The 21,543-nt window shown below is 43.1% G+C and overlaps 1 protein-coding gene across 3 annotated transcripts in view; it reads left to right on the forward strand.

Moving 5' to 3' along the window:
• The first annotated feature begins 2,224 nt into the window (after positions 1-2,224).
• Positions 2,225-21,543, forward strand: part of kcnn1a (potassium intermediate/small conductance calcium-activated channel, subfamily N, member 1a) — a 66,097-nt gene continuing 46,778 nt past the window's right edge. Inside the window, exon 1 of one of the 3 annotated variants that reach the window (XM_026148662.1) lies at positions 2,225-3,765. In XM_026148662.1, coding sequence (XP_026004447.1) covers positions 2,461-3,765 — 1,305 coding nt within the window. In that variant the 5' untranslated portion in view covers positions 2,225-2,460. Of the gene's footprint in view, positions 3,766-11,693; positions 11,887-21,543 lie in introns of those variants that run through there. The other 2 variants (XM_026148663.1, XM_026148664.1) reach the window with 2 other exon arrangements.

Raw genomic sequence — 21,543 nt, forward strand, 5'->3', positions numbered from 1 at the left:
ATTCCGACCCTGCCATCCAAACTGTACAGGACAAACTGAGGCTGGCAACAGTGTTTTCAGTCTTTTGTTATGCAATTTCAGCAAGCCCTTATGAACTGTAGCCTCAGTTCCTGATTCTAAGCATCTCATTAGATGTGGTCTTCAGGTGTTGTAGCTGATCTGCTTGGAGGTTCAATGTGTTATTCAGAGATACTCTTCTGGATAATTTCGATTGTCTGCTCTCAACAAGTCATTTCACCCAGAGAACTGCCGCTCATTGCAGTCTGTTTTTTTATTTTTTATTTTTTTTAGCATTGGCTGTAAACCCTAGAGATGTTTGTGTGGGGAAATCCCACACAGATCAGCACTTCAGAGTCACTTACATCACTTTTCTCTTCCATTCTGATGCTCGCTTTAAATTTCAGCAGGTCGTCTACATGCCTAAATGTTACTGCTATGTGATTGGCTTGTTAGATATTCATGTTAACAAGCACTTAAATGGGTGTCCACAACAAATTGGCTGGTAAATTTATACAGTACTATACAGTAGAACACCCTTTAACTCTTCAGGGGAGTATTTTTAATAGACAGACTTAAAAAATCTATGAGAACTTTTTTTTTTTTTAGCAAGTTTTCTATTATTGGATGAATAATTCTCAAAGCTGCCAAAAAAGTTGCTGCTGCCTCTACAAAGAAAATAGGGGTCACAGAGGGGCATAACAAGCAAAAGAGAAAAGAAAGAAAGGAAAACATCCCTCCACCCTTGTAGAATCCCAGATTTACAACACAAATCAGTTGAACAGACACAACTCTAAAGCAATCTGTTTACCTGGGACAATAGGAAACAAATTTAATAGACAGATTTCCACACAGCATATAGGATCAAAGTCCTGTAAAAGGCATATCTTACTCCTAGAACAGTTTCAGTCTTTGATCTATTATTTCTTATCACTATTCTGCACCAAGACTTCTAATGTCTGACCATCAAATGTCGAGAAGTTTCACAATCAGGGGTTCAAGACAAACAGTGATTCTGCTTTTAAAAGCACAACACCTGTGCAAGTGGCCTTCATTAAAGCACGTTGGCCCGATGGGTTTGTTTTCTCTGAAATCATTTATTTCTACTGATTAATCCCCAATGCATTCCCATGCTGCAATTTATTGCTACTCTATTTTTATGTGCTCCTCTGAAGGAGAAGCTTTAAACGTGCTGCAGAAGAAAATCCATGTACTTACTTAATAGACCTCAGTTCTATAATAAATTCCAACCAAAGCAACAAAATGTAATGGTCCTACTAAATCAAAGGGGTATTTTCCAACAATTAAATTTTTTTTAAATGAAATCTCTCTTTGTATTACTATCCCTCCTTTACAGCACAGCTGGCCAACAGGGTTTTACAAGTATTGACGTGTAGAATACTTTTTTTTTCTCTACATATGGCTATTTTAAATAGGCAGACTTTAAAAATATACATATATCTGAACTTATGTACTTCAAGTTGTCTATTATTGGATGAGTAATCCTCACAGCTGCATGGCACTAACAGATATTTGACGGACAGTCCTCTGGCCACTTGACACCCCGGCAAGTATAGGCTATTTTAGAAATGCGTGTCCTAACTCCTCCAGCACCAACGCCGTCTGCGCCCAGCCCCTCTCTCTGTCTCCATCTAACCGATCCCCTCACAGCTGTGACAGTGAAGCCTGTACAATGTCTTAGTGAGAGCATGCAACAGCTGCGAGCTGCGCGTCACACACGGCAGCCTGCGAGAGGTGACTGCGGGCTCTGAATGCAGCACCCATTCTTAATATTTCTGCCTGGTAATACAAAAACTATGCACATGAATTATTAAATTCCATACTGCAAGGCTTGTGCTGTATAGCATGAGGTAATCGGCTACACGCCTGTTGATTTTATGTGCTTTCCATGGACCAACAAGTGGAAATGTGATGTGCAAACAGACACAAATTGTTGCCGTCGTGTTTTTCCCTTAAACATGCGGATACTTTACGAACAAGGCAATCATGCAGAGTTGGTCATAAATTTTAGTGACGCTCGGGATGTATGTGGGCATGTTGGATATGGGTGACGTAGCAGTAAAAAAGTGATTTCTGATTATACAAGGCGGTTATGGCAACACTGACAAACTCGATGCATTAGGTCCGCAGTGGCTTAACATGATCGACCCGTCAGTGTGCGGGATTTAAACACCTTTCTTGCATAGTCCCGCTCCTGTAATAGGCCAATCTTTAACACTCGGGAGTGATCGATCTGCTGCAACCTGTGCGCATGGCAGGGAATGGACCGATATTGAGTCGAAGGCGGTGTTTTGGCTGTATAGTGACGTTTTAAGGCAGGTCTTGGTCAAACCTACCAATGATACAAGTCGGTCCTATTCTGCTGGGATTGATCGCAATGAACGGGTGTCGGAGCTCTGCACGGCAAAGGAGCAACCACAGCGAGACGAGGCGATCAAGGGGATGCGGCATCGGTACGCGGGAGCTGTCCATCAGCACCAAATCCCCGACGAAAACCGAGGAAACAGCAAGCAGAGCCGAGACCAAGTCGCGCCTGTTTTCAGCCTGCCGCCCCCGCCCTCTTCTCACCACCGAGATCGCACTTCTACCACCGCCGCTCATCGCCAGAGCCTCCAGGAGCTCCCCTGTCTGAGCCAGCCCTCTCGGAGACCTGTTCACAGCGGCGACCCTCTACCTCTGGCGAGCTACGACACCGCCCAGCGACCTTCACACCGAGTCAGTGAACCTAACACCGGGCAGCCGGCACACCTGCACCAGGATCCCTGGGCCCCGGCCGGCTCTCAGCTGCAGCAGCAGCAGCCTCCGCCGCCGCAGTCAGAGAAGCAGCCCGTTTTTCCGAGCTGCCACTGCAGTTTTTCAGAGCAGGAGGCGAGCTTGTCTCAAAACCAGTCCCATCCTTTCCAGCCTCTCCCACCTCATCCCTCCCCGCCTATTCCGCCGCCTATTCCGCCGCCACCAACGTCGTCCTCTTCCTCTCTGCTCTTTTCCCGGGAATCTAAGAGGGGGGATCGTCTCCGAAGGAGTGCCAGTAATTACCAACAGGCAAGCATCGTGGAACGCTGCAGGGGAGGAGGAGGAGGAGCAGGAGGGCACCGAGACCACAGGCAGTTGTTGCAGCAACAGCAGCAGCAGCAACAGCATCAGCAGCAGCAACAGCAGCAGCAGCAGCACTGTTATTTAAGACTCCAGCAGAAAGACCCCTCCCCTGAAGAAATCCGTGCAAACTCACAGAAAGGGCGCTCTTTAAATGTATGCGAGTCAACCGAGGCTAGGAGAGCATTCGAGTTTCAGACTCAGGACCTGCAGCAGCAGCAGCAGCAGCAGCAACAGATCCCACAATTACGAGCGCAGCAACAGCTACTGGTGGGGAGCAGCTTGCCTATCAACTACTGCGCCAGCGACTCAGGAGAGCTATGTAGGACTCATCGGGCTCCACTGCTGCAACAGCAAGAGCAGCAGCAGCGGCAGCAGCGGCAGCAAGACGCACTGGGGCTCTGTCCCCAGCGTCCGCAGCACTGTGAACAAGACCGCAATAAGTCTGGGAGGATCACCGCGCAGAGCGACCAGCCAAACAACCGCGACTCCCGCGTAACCCCCCCGGTAACACAACAGGCATACGCGGGGAACTCGTCCGCGACTACCGGCAGCAACAGCAGCAAAGACAGCCCCAACTACGGCTCGAGCTATCACCTGTGGCCCGAGAGTCCACATAAAGGAGAGGAAAGGATACGCATAGACCTCCACAAGGTAGATTTTTCTCCCCTACTCCCTTCCCCTCCTCTCCACATTTTATCATGCGGTTTCGGAGACAGCTCCAGATGACAAAATAAACTGCTCCTAAGATTTTCAGTGAATGACCACGCCTGCGATATGATTTTTGATAGAACACATTAACCTACGCGTTCGGTGCGCGCACTCGTGTGCGAATCGTCATTCAGTAATCTATTAGGTGGCTTTAACAGAATGCGCGAAACTACCGCACATATAACCAACTCTGTGTTTCCTTTCTTTACCTGGAAGCTTGTTTATTTCGCGTGGTCACACACAAGCGTCCGCATGCAAGTCCAAAAACACACACACCAAACGCACACTCGCGCGCGCACACACCTGTTCCATGTTGCGGTGTTGTTTTAGGCAGTACATTAGAAATATTCAAATGGCGCTGATTAGAAACAGGGAGGTTTGTGTTTTCCACAGAACATGAGGACATTTTTATATTTTGGCTCTGAGACAGTAGAGTCAGTGCTCAGCTTAATGTTATTAGGCCCTGATACCTGGCTCTGTGAGCACACTCACTTCATACATTACTGCATGTTCCTGCTCGCAGAGATCTCTCTCCCAACAGCCACAGTGCATTCCACACTGTATTAAGACGACTAAATATCGACTGGGTACAAAAAATAAAAAATGGGAATAACTGAGGGTAGGAGTGAGTTATAACAACTCAACAGACATCAGAAGTGAAAGTGGTAACAACAAGTGGAATGTGCGTATGTCTGTCAAAATCCCCAAAAAATTGGGGAAAAAGAAGGAGGGGGTGGGAAATTTAAAGAACTATGAATGCTTCTTGATCCAGTTAGCCATTTGTTCCAAAGTCGCTGATAAAACAGTGACTTGATGTTCTTTAGGCTACTCAAAGTTGGAGGGTAAGGAGTTTTATTGTAGTTTGGACAGAAGGAAAAGATAAGGCAGACAAAGATAAATTGGAAAGTGTTAAACCGGATTGTTGATGATAATGATTGCTGATGATGTTCCCCCGCAGCACACCGAGTACTCTTTTAAAAGTGACACTGAGAAATCTAGTTCTTGAATCATGACTGAGTGTACTGATGGACCTAGGAGGTTTTTGTTTCATTTTAAAATGATTATTAAGTTAGTTGCCACCTTTGTTATTTCCTCCCCCCCTTCAGCATTTCCTCCCACTGCTGTCAAGGTGAAGTTTTTACAGGACAGGGAAAAAAAGGAACAGGAAGGCGTTGATGAGGGCTCAGCAGCATCTAAATCTCACCAAGAGGCTCCTTTTTAAAATGCCACAGCTGTTTTCTGAGGCTGAGCTGGCACCAGTTGCAAAAGGTGTTATATCGAACCACCTTGACACGACTGTTCTGAACTTGGCTCGATTTTGGAGCGTCAGCAAAACGTCCAAAAATGACCAAGTGGCTTCAGGAAAAGTACACTTTTTTCCTTGAAGTTAACAACTTCACAGGCTCTGTGAAGGAAAAATCAAGAGTAGCGTCTCTACCTTTTCTAGTTGCATAATATTACAGTTGTGTCCATACTACAGAGTCTGCTTTGATCTCCAGATCCCTAAAAAATAATGTTATAAGTTATTACCAGAAGTATGACGGTCGGCTCTGGTGCTGCTGCTGGCGTCACTGCATCATAGATGAAGGCACAGGTGATATGTTGTTCACCAGGTATCAGTTGTCTTTGGTTAGTTAGTTAAACATTAATGTGAATCACAAACAAGTGAACAAGAATGGAAAACACAATGTTTGGGAAGAACATAAGAATGCTGCGAAACTATTATCTCTATATAATAGCAAATGAGCCAATATTGCACTAATTATAGTGTAAAAACTCATTATAAAGATTAAATGAACAATAGTCCAAGTGCATGCTCATTACTGTGTAAAGAATCTGGGATTTTTAATAAGCTTAAAATCCTTTGCCAACGTGATATTGAGTGATTTCAAGAGCCACAGAGGCATTGAAAGCTGTGAAATGGTCTGAGGTGTCCGCACATAGTGGGACACCAGTCAGGGCTACAAAAAAGCCTCCGAACGAGAAGCAAGATGAATACGATGAACTTTGTGCACTCTCAAAAATAATCAAAATGCCGTTATGTATTGTAATTATCCCCATTTGTATGCAGCTTTCCAGCATGTAATTGGCACTGTGAACAAGACATTTATTATCACACAACTATTACACAATCCCGTTTCAATCATGAAAATGGAAATGAGGACGAAAGAACGAAGGAAAAAGAAAAACAATCGAGGAACTGCTGCTATGAAACTCTGTTAAGTAACAGCCCTTTTCCACTCGCTCAGGTTGACCATGCCAAGTATTTTGGTACGGCGAGAAATGCTTATTTATCCGCAGACGTTTGTGGGATCGTGGTTACATCTTATTGACTCACCCTTAATGAGACAGCCCATACCCCCTCACCCATCTGAAATCCCTTAAACAAAACACTTGTGACAGAACAAGCCCGATAAAGTGTATACGGTTACAGTATCAGCACACCCTGAAACTCAATAGCTAGCCCACTGAACTGATGGCAGGTAGTACGATATTGTGTCCTGCCTCAGTAACATTGTGCTTTGAAAGCTGCGTTGCTGCTTCTATTGTGCCGGGCTGTGTAAGTACTCTAATGCCTGCCACTTACTGCTATGGTGATATTCCCTGCAGGGACATTGTAGCACATAAACACCAGTGGATTTGCTTTCCTTTAATAAGTTGTTTTTTTTTTGAGTATATACCAACACTGTGTGTAGCAGACACCTGTGATTAATCGGGATACAGTTTGTCTGATTCAATGCCAGGAATTAAAGGAGGTTTGTCTGAAATTTAAAATGTGATAAAATAAATACAAGGCTTTGTATGCAGAGTCATGGAAATCGAGGTGGGTTTCCTTTTTTTGCACTCTTTTTTGTTATATTAACGTGGCTTCTGTCTCTTGTTGGAACACCAAAGATGACATGTGGGAGCACAAGCCGGGGGAATCCATCCTGGCACTTTCATAGAGCATTGTAGGGCAACATCTCAGATTTTTAGATTTTCTACAACATTTTCTACAAGCTTTTCCTTATCATCACTTTTTCAATGCCATAAATGACAAATTATGGCATTAAGCTAATTTATGTAGTTTAAAAAATAATATTAATTATAAAAACACAAGATAAAATCAAACAATTGCATCAGGAGACATCTTCAGAATTTTGTTTTGTTAAAACAACAGGTCAGATCACCCAAATGATCCACTTTCAGCGATACTGATTAGAGAAAAGTAGCAAATCCATGTAAGAGGCTGGAACCAGAAAATATTCTGAAATGACACACCTTTATAGACACACTTTAATATCTCCACCGAGTAGGTTGTCTGATTGTTTTAGTTTGAATATTAGTTTCTTTGAGTGTTTGAAAATTTTACAGGAATTGGAACTTAAAAGAGATGAAACTAATGAGAACTTTTAAATTAGTGAAAGATTTCAGTCTTATTATTTTTTTGATCTGATAAAATCGGACATTCCGATATATCGGCAGATTTTTTTTTTCTTTCGCAAACACAAAACATAAACATGTTTTCTTAACACTTGTTATGTGTAGTTATTTATTTACTCATTTACACTGGTTGCTGTGTTTGTGTCACTCCAAACACGTGTTGCTAACAGGAAGTTGCTGAGTGTGCTTTGGTGGACAAACCACGTGATGTCAACGCTCATACGATGTTAAAGGGTGTTTCTTCTTTACTTTTAAAATTTCCATGTATTGTTTGTTTTAAAGGCCGGTACTGATGAATTAGCAAATAGCTAAACTCACCCAACGATATTGGCCTGCCAGTGTCAGCTTATATTTTCTGAGGAGCTATGTGTTACAGCTGATCAGCAGTCAAAATCCAAGCACAAGAGAAAGGTCTTCACAAATAAAACGATATAGCTTAAAATGTTTTTAAGAAAGATATAAGTTATAATTCTGCTAGAAAAATGGCACCGATGATCAATTATTAAGTAGTTTCTTGTTTATTTTCTGTCACCAAACTAACCTGTCAATGTGCTAATCATTTCACTTCTTCTCAGTTTACCCAATGTGGCATTAGAGGCTGCGCAGCAAATCAGTCAGTTTTACACTGGATAAAACTGCCCTTAAGGGAAAACCAATATAAAAAGTCGATCTAGAAAGAAGAGAAGAAAAAAAGAAAAAGAAGAAAAAAATATATTTATAACCTGGTGTCACCTTTCTCTCTTTGACCTGTCGCATCACACATTTGTTGGATGCAACAGGCCTGCTTTACTGTACTGTAGCGGTATGTATGCGTGTGTGTGTGTGCCGGGCGATTGCCAGCCCACCTTTCAGGAGAACATAAGGTTGTATGTGTCACTGCAGAATGGATGGCTTGAAAGAGGAGGAAAGCTATTACAGTAAAACCTTTTGTGCAGCTCCTGCCAAATGGCGGTCCAACATGGTTATAATCACTCTATATGATCTAGGTCAACACAGTATATATCAAAGTGCCACTTGCAACCAACTTTGTGTCTCGTTGACGCTGTCTGGAGGATTTAGCGTGGTTGTGTTTGCAAGAGGTCTGAACAGTAGCAGGGGAATGATTATTTCCTTAAAAGAGGGCGAGGAAACATTTGATTCGCCAGATGTTGCTCTTCTCCATTTAAAGCTTCTTGTTTAGCATGTAATTTTTTCTCCTTTCCGGGCATTCAATTTTTCTTGTAACCGAGATCGTTTATTTCTAATTGAATCCTACCTGGACGCTTGTGCACTTGAGCTGTCTAAATTAAGGAAATGTTGAGGTAATTCAGCTTCTGGCTCTCTTTAAAAAACTAGTTTATCTTATCATTGTGTGTGTGTGTGTGTGTGTGTGTTTGGGTTGGCTCCGTAATAACGCTGAGGTAACGCTGTCTGCTGGAACTCGAAACAATTGATGTAGACAGATCTGCTTACAGCATTATGATTTACTGGCAGGCTTATGCCAGGAGAAACATTATGTTCATTTAAACTTTCTCTATCGGTCATCTCCCTGCTGTTGTTGTTGTAGGGCCTCTGTTTGTTTTGCTCTCATTAGATGCCCATGTTTCCACTGGCCTATGCATTGGAGGGCTAGCCAACACCTTCAAAGTAAACACACCCGACAGAACAATTAAATGTCAGAGACAGGGCAGCTCACATTCTAGCTCGCATTAGAAGGAGTGGCACCGCTGTATATCTCTGATAAAGCTGAATGAAGTGAGGTAGGTGTTGAGCAGTGGGGGCCTCTTAGTTTTTGGCTGCAGCTGGCAAAATACGCAGGCAGTAAGTATGAACATGAAGCTCATTTAATAATTGATTGCTGTTTTCCCTAGTTTTGTGTGTGTGTGCGTGTGTTACGGTCTGTTTAAGTGCTACACTGCACTCCAGCTCTGAAATAGATTTGTGTTACCATGTGTGTTGCTATGGAGAGATCAGCCTTGTATTGTGTAGCAGATTCTCTCTGGGTTACTGAGTTTGGTCAAGGAATCATGTGCAGAGCAAGACTATCCATTAGATTTACAAGTCATTTCAAGCCTGTCTTTGCCACATGCAAGACACACTTAACAGCACTGTTTGCACTTGACACACACACACACACACACACACACACACACACACACACACACACACACACACACACACACACACACACACACACACACACACACACACACACACACACACACACAAACACTGGCATTGCTGTAAGAGGTGTTCAAATAGTTCTCCACTTATTCTAGTTCATTTGCATTTCATTTGAATGATCCTGCACAAGGAGAGTTGTTGAATTACTTGCGGTCTAGTTGAATACAAAGAGTGGAAAGAAAGCGTGCTGGGGGGGTGTCCTCGGTCACGTCGTGGCTTCCCACGAGTGGAGCCAAGGCCTGTTTTCACTCTGTTAGCCGTCAGTGGAGTTTGTAGCTTGAGTGCTGGACCTTTCATGGTGTTTTCCTTTTCTAATATGTGTTGCTGCTTACAAATTAATTTAAAAAAAACGTTGTTGGGTGCCGACGGAGGCCAATCCATGACTGGTAGTGTTGCATGTGTGTTTTTTCTGTTTAGATATGCTTTTACTGCACTGACAGCATTTTTTTAGAACAACCATGCTGAAAAATGAAGCAGTTGCCAGTGAGACACCTTCTAGATTGTTTTTCATGGTGGACTGAAAAGACAGTACTTTTCGAAGTTCAAAACACCGCTGGCTGAAATTCAGCCCCAAACCATGACAGAGCCTCCACCGTGTTTCACAGATAGCTGTAGACACTTACTGTTCTCTCCTGATCTCCTCCTCAGATATTGACAATGATTTGAAAACAGACAATATTTAAAGGAAATCTGTGAAAGACCTTCAGAAAGACTGAATAACTAATGTTCAAGACCACTGTGACAGAAAATCTTTCTCCATGGAAGAAAATCTAAAGAAATGAGAGGTGGCTCAAGACTTTTGCACAGTGCAGCATGTGAATGTTGCTTTTATTTCTCAGATTTAGTTTTAAGATTTCAACTTCAGTCTGGCTGATGTAAATCTGACCATTATTGCTTTATCATGGATGCAACCTTACATATATACAGTAGTTACATATATTGCTCAAGCCCAGTTCTACATTCAGTGTCATAGATTTATAACATGAGATTGATTAGATGTATTTTATAAAGTGTAGGCTAAAGTGTAGCTATCTAGATTTGTAGGTACAGTGTCTGCATTTAACTATTCAGTATTGTAATCAGATTCTAACTATTTGTACAAAGAGTAAACTGTTGCATCCAACACTGTTTACAATTAGGACTATGCCATACCATGCTGTCCTGGTATAAAGTTTTACGTGATTAAAAAAAAGTGCCATACCTTGATATGAAGGATGTAGCAACATCGTGCATCAACTTCCCTATTGTGTACAGCGATGACACAAGCCCAGACATGTCTGAGAGAAAGAGCCATGTGTCGGTCTCCGATCACCTAAGTAATTTAATACCTAAAAGGGGGGCTACCTTAGCAACCTCCAGCAAAGGAGAGCAAAATATACAAGAATTTCTTTTCTGATAAAGGTAGAAACAACTACTTGAGGCAAAAACACACTTTTGAGTACAACCAGTTTACAGAAAAGAGGCAAAACTAGCAGCTGGTGATGTGTAACCCAAAGTTAAAATGTGACTCAACCGAGCATCACTTGAGCACTCACTACATTCCCTCCATATGACAGGATGAGCAAACAGCGGATGGAAATGACAGATATGGTATTATTGTGCAGCTCGAGGAGAGTTACGAGGTTAAATTATATAGTTGTTGTTAAACTGTTTTCCCTAGTTTTGTGTGTGTGTGTGTCTGTGTGTGTGTGTGTGTGCTACGCTGTGTTCAAATTCTATGCTGCTCGTCTGCTCTGAAATGTTACCATGTGTGCTGATAGAGAGAGATCAGCCTTGTATTGTGTAGCAGATTCTCTTTGGGTTACTGAGTTTGGTTAAGAAATCATGTGCAGAGCAAGACTGTCTATTAGATTTACAAGTCATTTCACTCTTGTCTTTACCAAAAGCAAGACACACTTAACAGCACTGTTTGCACATCACACACACACACACACACACACACACACACACACACACACACACACACACACACACACACACACACACACACACACACACACACACACACTGGCATTTCTGTAAGAGGTGTTCAAATAGTTCTCCACTTGTTCTAGTTCATTTGCATTTCATTTGAATGATCCTGCACAATAAGAGTTGTATTGAATTACTTGCGGTCTAGTTGAATACAAAGAGTGGAAAGAAAGCGTGCTTGGGGGGGTTTCCTCGGTCACGTCGCTCCTTCCCACGAGTAGAGCCAAGGTATGTTTTCACTCTGTTAGCCGTCAGTGGAGTTTGCAGCTTGACTGTTGGACCTTTTGTAACTGGCAGTTGTCTGCCTGTTTATTGCACTAAGGAGTGCTGTCTAGTGCTGCACGCCCTCCCCCTTGTGCAGAAAGATGCCAGCCAGGATTGGGTGGCTCTTTAAATGTCTCAGTCGCATACAGCTGTGCATAACGTTTAGGCTGTCAGATGTGGCAACGCGGCAGAGCTGTGGCTTGGTTCTGTAGAGACCAAGCAGATTCTGTTTATTTGCTACCGGTAAGGGATTCTGCAACTTTACATAGTTGATTATCATGCTCGTGGTTATAGCTGTGTGTGTGGAAATGTGCTGCAAGGCTGGTGGTGAGGATGCTGTGCGCGGGTGATCTGCTTGTTGGTGAGCACTTTCCGTGAGACACATCAGGTAATCATATACGGAATAATTGATGACGAGGAAAAGAAAACAGCAGCTTAATAACAACTAGTATGTTTTTTGGCGGATAAAGAGGAGTCTGGCTGGGGAGGTTTGGACAAACCAGCAAGCAGCCTGTAGGGCCACCCTTTCTAATTAATTTTCTTTTTCTTGTGATTGATTATAGTGACTGTATTTAAGATTTATTAATATTAAAAGAAATATTTTGAAAATTGTTAAATAAATTATAAATAATTTTTGGGGAAAGCTTTGTTTGTCTCAGCTCATTTTCTTTGACCAAGCGTGTTCCTTAGAATTTAGATAATTAAATGTGAGGGCGGGGCCAGATTCTGGCGGTGTCGACAGGTTCACACTGGTCAGTTGATTTGAGACAAAGTGTTAGTTCTTTATTTTTTCATGTTTGAACAAAAACAGCAGTGTGCATTTCAAGGGACCTTTCGACGTTGGCTGTGGAATCTCTGCAGGCCAATTTGTGGTCATACTGAACTAATCTCTTCTGTCTCCCATAATGTGGAATGAGGTTCAAGAGCTGTGGGACTTGGTTCAGCAGCTACAGGTGGAAAAAGAACATTTGCTACAGGAAAAGGCAACTAATCCCCTGCCGGCAGCATTTGGCTCAAGCACTGGCTCTCCGGCTGGTGACTCTCACCCTGCTCTTACTGTACCTATTGAACGTTTACTGTACATTTCTAGAGAAAGATAATGTCCAGTTTTTAGGGCCTCTTCTGGGATTGCAGTGAAGAAAATTAAAGCTACATTGAGAACCAGAAACTTAAAACCTGTTGATCAAGCTTATTTTATATGTGAACATTTGGAAGGGGAAGCTAACAATGAGATCAGGGTTAGTAATATGTGTACGGACCAAGAGCAGAGAGGGAATATCCAGATAAGATTTTCACTTTTCTTGAAGAGTTGTATGGTTGCCCTAAATCCTATTTGCAATAAAGCTTTTTCTCGAGGAAGCAGCGAGAGGAAGAGTCATTACAGGAATTTTCACATGCTCTGTGCTGTCTTATGAAAAAAGGTTGAATGGTGTGTCCCTAGGGGAGCATGTTTTGGTATTTTCAGAGACCAGTTCAATGAGCATGTGTATGACCCAAATTTTAGAACGGTTGGTGCATCAGTCACCAGGTTATACTTTGGATGTGCGAGCTGAAGCTATCCGTTGGGAGTGGGAAGGGCAACCCAATGAGCCTAGGGGCATGGGGACATCTTGTCCCGTCCCTTAGTGCTTTACAGTGCTCTAGAGGTGTCGCACCTACTAACACGGGTTGGACAGAAATTGCTGAGTTAAAAGAATTGTTAAAAAAACAGCAGGAACAGCTTAACCAGCTGACCCAGGGTCTCATGGTATTGCAAACCGCTCCCCACACTATTGCTAGGTTTAAATGCCCTGATAGCGTTTTGCATAGACACTGTCAAAAGCCAGGCCACTATGTTAGGGAATGTTACACACGTGGATTCAGAGGAACAGGCACTTAGGGACCCTGCGCCAGCTGCTGTATGTACTATAGCTCAGGATGTGGGAAACTATTTCCCCTTGATCTGAAGAACAGAGCGTCAGGAGGGTCTAATAAAGGCTTACCTGCATCAGATCCCATTTCTCACATTCCTGCCCCTAGTTTAGTGGCATTGTGCCCTTTCGTGACAGTTAAAGTGGATGGGGTGCCGCTAAAGTGCCTGTTAGACAATTACCAAGAGCTTCTTTAGGGAACATTTCCAGGACGCCCCAAGGTCTCACCAGTCGTTGCAATTGCAGGCTTCCAACGGGTTAGAGATTATGTAGAGCTGGATGTAGAAGTGCTGGAAAAAATGTGCCTCATAAAGGTGAGTGTAAAGTACCACCCTGGTCAAAAGCCCTCTCCTGATGTCCCAAGAGTACTGGGTAAGATGTCCTGCGTTCACACCTAGTGGTGTGGTCAAGTGAGTGGCTGCTATGTGTTTGCAGCAACTCTTTGAGTCAGATGCGGTGTTGTTTAAGCCCCTTGTTGATAATTAGTCCCTCTCAGAGCGTGTGCTTGTCTCTCCAGGAATGGTTACTGTCAGGGAAGGCACAGTATATGTGCCAGTAGTCAACATAGGTGGTACCATGGTTTACTTGCACCCCCATTGTCCACTTGGTGTGTTAAGCCAGGCACAGATTGTAAGCTTGCCCAAGGGGATTTCTACTGTGATTCAGGAGCCCAGTCCTGTCACAGCTAGGCTTTCGTCCCATGATGCTTTGGGTAGTTCAGTAAGAGAACAGATAAGGTCTTTGTACCTCTCTTCTCTCCCTTTGTTAGAGCAAGACAAAGTTGGGGTAATGTTGTTTTCAGATGGTGACCTGGATCACACAAGCTTAGTTACCCATGACCTCCTCTTGCTTGATGATGTCCCAATGAGACAGAGGTATAGGCGTATGCCTCCCTCCAACTATGATGATGTGAGAGCCCGCATTTGCCAATTGCTAGAGAGTACTGTTATAAGAGAGTGGCAGCCTGTATGCCTCTCCCATCGTCCTAGTTCGTAAAAGAAGGACAGTAGCCTACAACTCTGTGTGGACTGCAGACTACGAAATAGTGAAACCAGGAAGGCTCAAAGTAAAACTTGAGAAGTGCCAGTTTTTCCATTGCCAAGTACAGTATCTTGGTTATGTGGTGTCAGCTGCTGCAGTAGCGACTGATCCCAAGAAGGTGGCTGCAGTAGTGGAGTGGCCAACGCCAAGGACAGTATCAGAATTAAGATAATTTCTTGGGTTTTCAAGCTGGTAGTGCGGTTTGTCAAGGTGGCTGCCCCACTCCACCAGCTGGTGGCTGACCTCACTAGGAAGAAAAATTGTTGCGGGAGTGTGGCCCTGTATGATGCCTGGACAGCTCAGAGAGAAGTTTTCAGGACCTCAAACCCCTGATGTCCTCACTTGTCTTGGCGTATGCTGATTTTAGCCTTCCCTTTATTCTGAAGATGGACCCCAACCACAAAGGACTTGAAGCAGTCCTGTCCCAGGAACAAGAGGGTAAAGTGAGACCCATCAACTATGCCAGCTGAAGTCTTCATCCAGCTGAAAAGAACTACAGCTCAATGAAACTGGAGTCCCTGGCAATGAAATTCACCAAAAGAATATCTCCTGGGCCACAGGTATCTGGTGTGGACGGCTCAAACAACCCCCTCAGTCATCTAAAACACAGCCAAGCTTGCAGCTACAAAGCAACGCTGGGTGTCAGAGTTTGCAGTGTATGATTATAAAGTGTGGACAAAGCAACCAGATGCTTATGCACTGTCCAGACAACACCTCTCTCCAACAGCGGTAGGGGTGGAACCTATCTGTTCAGGAACCACTGTGCCACACGTGGTTCAAAAGGCTGATAAAACAAACAAGGCAGTCCAGGTCACTATTTATGCTGTACCAGAATATTCAACAGATGATTTGTTGGCCTTGCAGAAGGCCAATCCTGTTATAAGTGCTGTTCTATCTTTTTGTCTGCAAGAGCGATTTCCTAGCCGTTCTGATAGGCAGAACCTTCCCCCTGATGCATTAGGATTACTGGGTCGGCTGGTGAAAGAGGGAGTGCTGCATCAGAGGTACTAGCGGCCTGATGGGGGTGAGTGTGTGCTCCAATTGGTCTTACCTGACTGTTTACAAGGGGAAGTTTTTCAACAGTTGCATACCTACCATGGTCACCAGGGAGCTGAAAGGACAACAGAGTTAATCCTGCAGCGGTGTTACTGGCCTGCTCTGGGGATGATGATTAAAGACTTGTGTCAGAGATGCAGCAGGTGTAGTGTGGCTAAAAATATCCAGCCGCAGGTTTGGGAAACTAAGGGGCACCTGCTACTGTCAAGGCCGAATGGAATTCTAGCACTGGACTTTTCTCTGCTGGAACCTGCACAAGTTGGCAGGGAGTATGCGCTTGTAATGACTCTCGTTTTCTCTAAGTTCATCCAGGTCATTCCCACTTGGGACCAGCAGGCTTCGACACAGAGGTCTTGGTCAAGGAATGGTTCTATAAGTTTGGAGTCCCACTTCGGTCACACTCTAACCAGGATTGAAGTTTTGAGAAATAGTTTTCCTCTCCTCCCCAACTAACCCAGGAGCTGTGGGAGCTAGTCCAGATAGTGAAGCTGAGAACTGTGGTTGAGTAACGGTTCGCTTGGTAGGGTAACTTGCAGCAACCTCACCTGTACCTGTCAGGGCTACAGGTAATGCTGAGGCAAGCTCAAGTCACACACCACCTCCAGGAGGAATCAGGAAGTCCACCTGAAAGACAGCTGGAAAACCAATTTACATCATCTACCATCAGCAGCGAGTGGTGGGGTACTTTCTTAAATAGCTGGCTCTAGTAAGTTGGTATACTGTTTTAATAAATTGTCAGGATGCCAATTTTCAACACCCAGGCAGAATGTAACTGGCAGTTGCCTGCATGGTTATTGCACTAAGGGGCCACACTTTCATGGTGTTTTTCTTTTTTAATACGTGTTGCAGCTTACAAATTAATTTTTTTAAAACTTTGTTGCGTGCCAACTCCCCACCATGGCTCTTTGCTTAATAAATGACCACAGTTAATTTATATGGTAATTCCTGTGAGATGTTAGCCAAGTGATGCCAGGCATATAATGTATCACTGCAATGCATATGCTTTATGGCTAATTAGGTTATTGATCTGAGGCTGGTCCTGCGTTAGGGCATGATCACAACACACAAGAGTATGAAAGTATGAGTAATGTGGCTTTAAGCAGTCATTTGTCATTCCTTACAATGTCCTAAAGATGCAGATGTACAGTGATGCTCCACAGTGTGTGCGTGCACGGCTGCAGGTGTGTTCGCGCATGCGTCCTTCTACGTATCTTTGAATATTGTCGAGATGTAAGCTCACTGAGTCATTTCAATATTGCCTGCTGGCTGTTTTCAAATGTTTGTTAAACACAGTGTTTGGAAGGAGTGCAGAGTGCAATAATGGGATGTGAAAGATGTGTGATTTCATCATACTTTTGCTCACACAATCCACTAACGCTTTGCTCGCAACCTGCCCTTGAAAATTCAAGTTTGGAAAGCTCGCCATTGTGAGAATCTGTACGATGTTTGCTTTGTGTGTCGGTGTGTGCGCTCTATTGGTGCATGTGAATGCTGCTCCACTGCTCTCACTAAATGTGCTTTTCCCCCCGTTCTTCTCTTCAGGTCTTTATGCCTCCAGGTCAAAGTCTGACTGCTGATCCCTTGAGCTACCGTAGTGCTTAATTTACAGAACATGATACACAAACTATTTCCCTGCACTATTCATTCACAGCCTCCTCTGGCCACTGATAAATATGCAGTGAACGCAAAAAACCTGATCCGCATCTAGTCAGATGCACCCTGCAGTTAGCGGTTTGTAGACAATGTGAATACTATTTGTTACCCTTATACAAACAAGGGTGTTTCTTTGGAAATAATAAAAAAAAGAGTAATGCAAGCACCTAATCAGGAAGACTGTGTATTTGTGTGTATTCTACTGTGTGTGTATGTGTGTAATACATTCAAATTACTGAGGCGTGTGTGCGCACCTGTGTTTTACTATTTCCAGCTATAGTGGCTCTTCTCTAACATATGAGCTTTGCAAATTGAAAGAGAATATGAGTTGAGTGAAGCTGCTTTCCTTTGTTACCTCAAATCACCTAGCTGGAGAATATGAAATAGCTGTCATGGATAACACAAGCTGCAGAGAAACAGCTACTCCACTGGGCATTTCTCCGGTGTGTGTGTGTGTGTGTGTGTGTGTGTGTGCTCGGCTGCATGTTCTGTGTTTGCACTTGGTTTAAGTATTAAGCGGAAGAGAGTGAGCGAGTGAGTGGGAGGATTGCTTTAGTTTATCATTATCATGTGCGTACCACAGTCAGCGCTTTAACTGGAAAAGGTGACATTAATTCTTTTCCAGCTTCTCATGTAGAAGAGCATATTATCCTCCACTGTATCACTGCACTGTATTCTTTGCCAGGAATGCTTCCTTGTTTGAGTCATAGCTTGCTTAATTATGCATCTGCAGTAGTCTTTAGAATGGGGATGTATTAATGGGTTTTGGATTTGGGTTACATTTCTTTTGCGGTTGAATAAATAAAAGCATTAGCAAATACAGTACTGTGCAAAAGTCTTAAGGTGCCTCTCATTTCTTTATTTTTTGATAGGAAAATGGGAAACAGGTGCAGCAATTTATTAAAATGTACGAACAGTAGTCTTCAGGAATAGTTCTCCAGGCTTCTTTTGTTCTGTTCTCTGTCCAGATTATCTCACATTGCTTCAACAATGCTGAGGTCTGGGCTCTCGGGAGAGCAATCCATGACTGATAGTGTTGCATGTGTGCTTTTCTTTTTAGATATGCTTTTACTGCACTGACAGTATTTTTTAAAATCAATCTCATTCTGAAAAATGAAGCCGTTGCCGCACTTCCTAGATTGTATTTCATTGTGGACTGAAAAGACAGTACTTTTCTGAGTTCATAATTCCATCAGTTTTGACAAGCTCTTCAAAACCTGCCTGAAATTCAGCCCCAAACCATGACAGAGCCTCCACCATGTTTCACAGATGGCTGTAGAAACTTACTGTTCTCTCCTGATCTCCTCCTCAGATATCGACAATGATTTAAAAGCGGACAATATTTAAAGGAAATCTGTGAAAGACCTTCAGAAAGACTGAATAACTAATGCTCAAGACCACTTTGACAATGACTGAAAATCTTACTCCATGGAAGAAAATCTAAAGACATGAGAGGTGGCTCAAGACTTTTGCACAGTGCAGCATGTGAATGTTGCTTTTATTTCTCAGATTTAGTTTTGAGATTTCAACTTCAGTCTGGCTGATGTAAATCTGACCATTATTGCTTTATCATGGATGTAACCTTAGTTACATATATTGCTCAAGCCCAGTTCTACATTTAGAGTGTCATAGATTTATAACGTGAGATGGATCACATGTATTGTATGAAGTGTAGGCTAGCTGTATAGTTTCAATCCACAAGTATGACTTGAAATCAAGTCATACTTGTGGTTTGTAGTGTTTTCCTCCCTGATTTCCCGTCGTCTATGATAGTGGTCTTATATAGCTGCTCCAGCCTAAAATAATCAGCTTCCTTCTAACTTTAACTCTTAGTGGTCCAGTGGTCTTTGTCTCCACTTTTTCCTCTTTAACCCTTTCATGAACAAAGCTGCTGTCTCCCGTCTCTTTCTTTGAGAGTTCGTTTTCAATCATTTGTTTCTGCTCCCCAGCCACCTCTTATTCTCTGTCACAAAGGAAAAAAAGTCTTTTAAATAGAATCAATTTACACTAAGGAGCCCAGGGGGTATTAGAAACTGCAGCACTTAATTTCATAACTTCAAAAAAAGAAAAAAAAAAACCACAGAGGGAAGCTGTAGCTTAAGGCCGTTAGCACCATTCCCAGAACTTTTATCTTGCTGTAGTATAGTAGGGTGTGGGGTCTGGTTATGGTTCATCACCTGAAAACAAGATTATGCAGAGAAGAAAGTACAGCAGTGTGTTAAATTTCCTCTGGATGTGTCTCTGGGTGAATTCACATGCATGCTTTTCCAACTGGCCTCTGTTTCACTTCACCAGAGAAAAAGGGGGTAGTTCATTGCCAGATAAGGATATTCAATTAGTTTGAGTCTATGGAAGGCTGCTGCAACAGTCAGAGCACGCTGGAGCCGGGTGACATATGGTAAGGGCTCTCTGTTAGAATAGAATAGAAACTCGATATCTTCTCATTTCATCTTGTCACTGTTTCAGTAATTTTCCCAGTGGAATGTCAGGCATATACTGTCTGCTTGAGTAGATATCATTTTTCCTCCTTTTTTCAACAGGAAGACCACATGGAAGATGGCTAGAAGAGGGGAAATGTAGCTGAAAGATTCATTTGGATTTTTTCTCCATTGGTGTTTATTCTCCATAGAAAAATGTGCATAGTGTTTAGGGACAATTTATTTATTTCATGAACTGGTGTGTTTACAATTGTCAGGAAGATATTTGGCTCTGAGATCCTAAAAAATATGAGAATTTGTCTGAATCCCCATAAGTGTGTCTTTCTCTCCCTCTCTTGTCCTCTAGCTTCTCCTCTTGGCTTGTGTCTTCCTCCCATCATAAATCTCAAGCTGGATGTTTCCAGGCAACTCTCCAGTCAATCTTTACTGAGTTTGTTGCGCTATCGATCTGTCCTGTGCTATAGGTTGTCCTGGCTTCTCTCTCCGCTATTGATGTTTGTGCCTCGGGGAAAGAAAGAAACTGCCTCAGCCTGAATTTACTGGGGGCCAGTTTTCAAATGACTTACAATCACCTCGCAATGAAAATAGAAATTGTCAGGCGGTGCCGTTTATACATTGATGCTGTTGTAAAGTCTCACAGTAGCGAATGAAGCTTTGTAAGAGTCCAAGATTGTTGGATTGTAATGTGGATTATGGGCACTTAAGGGTGATAATGCCACTGTGGAATATAGGGCCACTGTGGTGCTATTGGGATGTCAAATAGCCACCCAGGGAGTAGTCGCCTAATGAGGTTGGTTTAGTCCACTGGGAACACATAAGCCAGCCATATTTCAAGCTTTTGTGGTTTGGTGTGTTTGTGAGTCTTGTGTCCCTGACCACATGCATTACTGAGCACGCTGATTAATGGGACAAAAGGTCAATGGCATGAGAAACTATTTAGGGCATAAATCATACAAAACATAATGCCCCATACGATCCTACATACATTCTTAGACATGTAATTTTAAACTACTGCTACTCCTTGCACTATTGATCATTAGCAACAAGCTATTCAATGAAGTTGAATTCAATTTATTTTATAAGGCCAGATCACATCACATCTCTGAGCACTTTACATTGTAAGGAAAACCTTACAATCTCACAGAGACACCCACTGATTGTCTATAGGCTAGAGTTGGATGTCTCGAGACCGGTCTTGGTCTCGAGACCACTTTTACGTGGTCTTGGTCTTGTCTTGGTCTCGCTGTCTCGGTCTTGCTGTCTCAGATCAACATAGTGGTCAGGAGATTTGGAGTCAACAGTATCCATGACACACAGCGTAACGTTCGATAATGTATCATGCGCAAAAGCTTTAGCTCTAAGAGCCGTGCTTAGAGAGTGCTTTGTAGTGAATCAGAATAGTCGACTCCCATTGAGCGAGAGCCGGCTCCTCCATTAATTTCCTTTCGCTGCTCAGCTGTCACACAGTGACACACAGTGGCTCAGCCATGCTCAAATCCCTCCAAATTGTAGATTATAATCTTCAGTTTGATATTACAATTTTATCTATATATAAAGTATAACTGAAACCAGTTACATATTTCCCATTCTTTAGACAGTTGTTGGAGGTGATCGCTGTTTTGTCAGATGACTTTGGGGCCAGTCAGTACCATCATGTCAGCCCTCAAAAGCACACAAAAGTTAGTCTTTTTTGTCCCGGTCTTGGTCTCGGTCTTGGTCTCGTCTAGACTTGGTCTTGGTCTTGTCTTGGTCTCGATACCCTCTGGTCTTGGTTTTGTCTTGGTCTCTGATTAGGCGGTCTT

The sequence above is a fragment of the Astatotilapia calliptera genome, chromosome 18 (assembly GCF_900246225.1).
Source record: "Astatotilapia calliptera chromosome 18, fAstCal1.2, whole genome shotgun sequence".
Taxonomy (NCBI): Eukaryota; Metazoa; Chordata; class Actinopteri; order Cichliformes; family Cichlidae; genus Astatotilapia; species Astatotilapia calliptera.